We start from the raw sequence: 2,244 nt of genomic DNA on the forward strand, positions 1-2,244 counted from the left end.
CCCCCAGCTCCCCATGGGCACCAACACCCCCAGCCACCAGGCCCAGGGCGCCCCACCCCAGGTCCTGTTTCCCCCTCTTCCATCCCTGTGCCACCCCCTTCCCATGCACACATTGCCATCCACAACCCCCATGCCAGGCACCTTCTCGTTGTACAGTTCCCCACGCAGCACCTCCGGCGCCATCCAGTACGGCGAGCCCACCACTGACAGCGGCTCCTTCTCGCTGCCCTCACTGCAGCACAGCAGGCCGATCAGGCACACACCCAGCCCCGGCCTGGGCTATCCAGAGACCCCTCAACATCCCCACAGCCTCCAACCCAAGCTCCACCCCACAGCCTCCAACTGGGGCACAGGGCAAGGTGGAGCTCCATGGTGCCCAACGCCCCCCAGCCCTTCCCCCACATTTCCACCCCATGCTTTTCTCCCTGCCCCCAGAAATATCCCAAACTCCCTCCCATCCCCAATGATTCCTTCCCAGCTGCATCTGTGACCTGGGGAGGGGTCCTGCTCACCTGTAAATGGGGATCTTCTCGGCCAGACCAAAGTCTCCCACCACAGCTGTGTAGCCATTGTCCTCACACTTCACCAGGCAGTTCTGCAAGGAGGGGGCAGGGGGGATGTCACCACAGCTCCCAGCACCCCCCAACCCCCTGGGCCAGATGGGGGTCACCCTGATACTGTCCTATCTGTGGGTGCAACAGGCAATGCCACCCCCGTGCCCAGCACAAGGGAGGGGCTGATGCACCTGTGCAGCACCTGAGTCACCCCTGGCCGTGCAGGGACCCTATGCCCAGCACAGACCCCGCAAGTGGCATCATTAAGGCCTGTTTGGAGCCACAAACAGGGGGTCACCTCCAGCCCAGCACCCTGCTCGAGGCAGGACCAGCCCCATGGGAGCTGTCCCATATGCGTCCTGCTCTGACTTGCTCCTAACACCTCCTCCAGCCCCTTGGCAGACACTGAGAGCCCCCGACCTGCCCCAGTGGAAGCCAGAGAATGAGGACAGGAGCATCCTGCTGCTTCCAGACACCCCAGGAAGAGGCCATGCCCCCACTGCAGAAGCTGGCAAGACCCCATTCAGTACTTGAGCCCCCAGGGGCTGTACTCCCACCACCGAGAAAAGCAGACCCCCCAGTCTGTGCCAATCTGACTGGGGGGAGGGGGGGAAATCCCTTTCTGAGTCCAGTGCATATCATTAGCTTAGAGATCAGGAAACACGGATCACTGTAACACTGAAATGTCTTCACTGTCAGAGCAGGGAAGCTGTGGGATAGACACAAGGGACAGAGAGGACTCTCATCGCTGGAGGTGTCAAGGACAGGTTGAGCAGCCACCGACTAGGGATGAACTAGGCGAAGCGATGCCTGTGCTCTGCTGTGGGGATTTTCCAGGCTTCTGGCTCTCCCACCTCTACCCCCTTTCTGCTCCAGCTGTCAGGGAGTTTAAGCCTCCCCCAGAGGCGCTGGGTGCAGCCCAGGCTGGGGATGGGACTGGGCTGTGCCAGTGCTGCTGCTGGTACCAACCCTGCAGCATCCTGGCTGGAGGGTCTTGCCCCTGCACTCAGACTCAGCCGGCCACTGCACTGAGGGCAGGAAGGGATTTTCCCCCTGGTCAGACTGGTCAGACTGGCGGGGTATGCCTTCCTCTGCAGCACGGGCACAGCCTCTGCCTGGGGTCTCTGGAGCATCTATGAACCTGCTTTGCAGCAGCAGGACATTGGTGGCTGTGGCTCTCCTGCTTCCCTGGGGCAGGGATAGGGGTGATGCCTAGGGATGTGACAGGGGTGACTGTGTGGTATTGCTCAGAGTTTGGATAGTGGATGCGTCTGGGTTGATTGGGACATGGTTGATCCTGCCTCGCGCCAGGGTTGGACTAGATGTGACCTCTGAGGCCCCTGCCAGCCCCACGGCTCCGGGACCCTACGATTCTAATGCAGCGTCGGTCTGAGCCAACCAACAGGGGCAACCAACATGGGTTCATTAGGGATAGGTCCTGTCAGACCAACCTGATTACCTTCTACGACCAGGTCACAAAATCCTTGGACGCAGGTGTTGCAGTGGACATAGTCTTTCTGGACTTTAGGAACGCCTTTGACACTGTCTCTCATCCCGTTCTCATTAAAAAACTAGGCAACTGTGGTGTCGATGCCTACACAGTGAGGTGGGTCACACATTGGCTGAGGGGCCGCACCCAGAGAGTGGTGGTGGATGGGTCATTTTCAACCTGGAGGGATGTGGGCAGTGG

General features: G+C 60.2%; 1 protein-coding gene across 1 annotated transcript in view; it reads right to left on the reverse strand.

The window, feature by feature from the left end:
- Positions 1-2,244, reverse strand: part of TESK1 (testis-specific kinase 1) — a 12,180-nt gene that overhangs the window by 7,206 nt on the left and 2,730 nt on the right. Inside the window, exons 4-5 of the mRNA XM_019518023.1 lie at positions 513-595; positions 142-232 (exon numbers count right to left, since the gene is read on the reverse strand). Of these exons, the coding sequence (XP_019373568.1) occupies positions 142-232; positions 513-595 (174 nt within the window). The remainder of the gene's footprint in view (positions 1-141; positions 233-512; positions 596-2,244) is intronic.

Source organism: Gavialis gangeticus, unplaced genomic scaffold, assembly GCF_001723915.1.
Source record: "Gavialis gangeticus isolate Ggan-Ray unplaced genomic scaffold, GavGan_comp1, whole genome shotgun sequence".
NCBI classification, from domain to species: domain Eukaryota; kingdom Metazoa; phylum Chordata; order Crocodylia; family Gavialidae; genus Gavialis; species Gavialis gangeticus.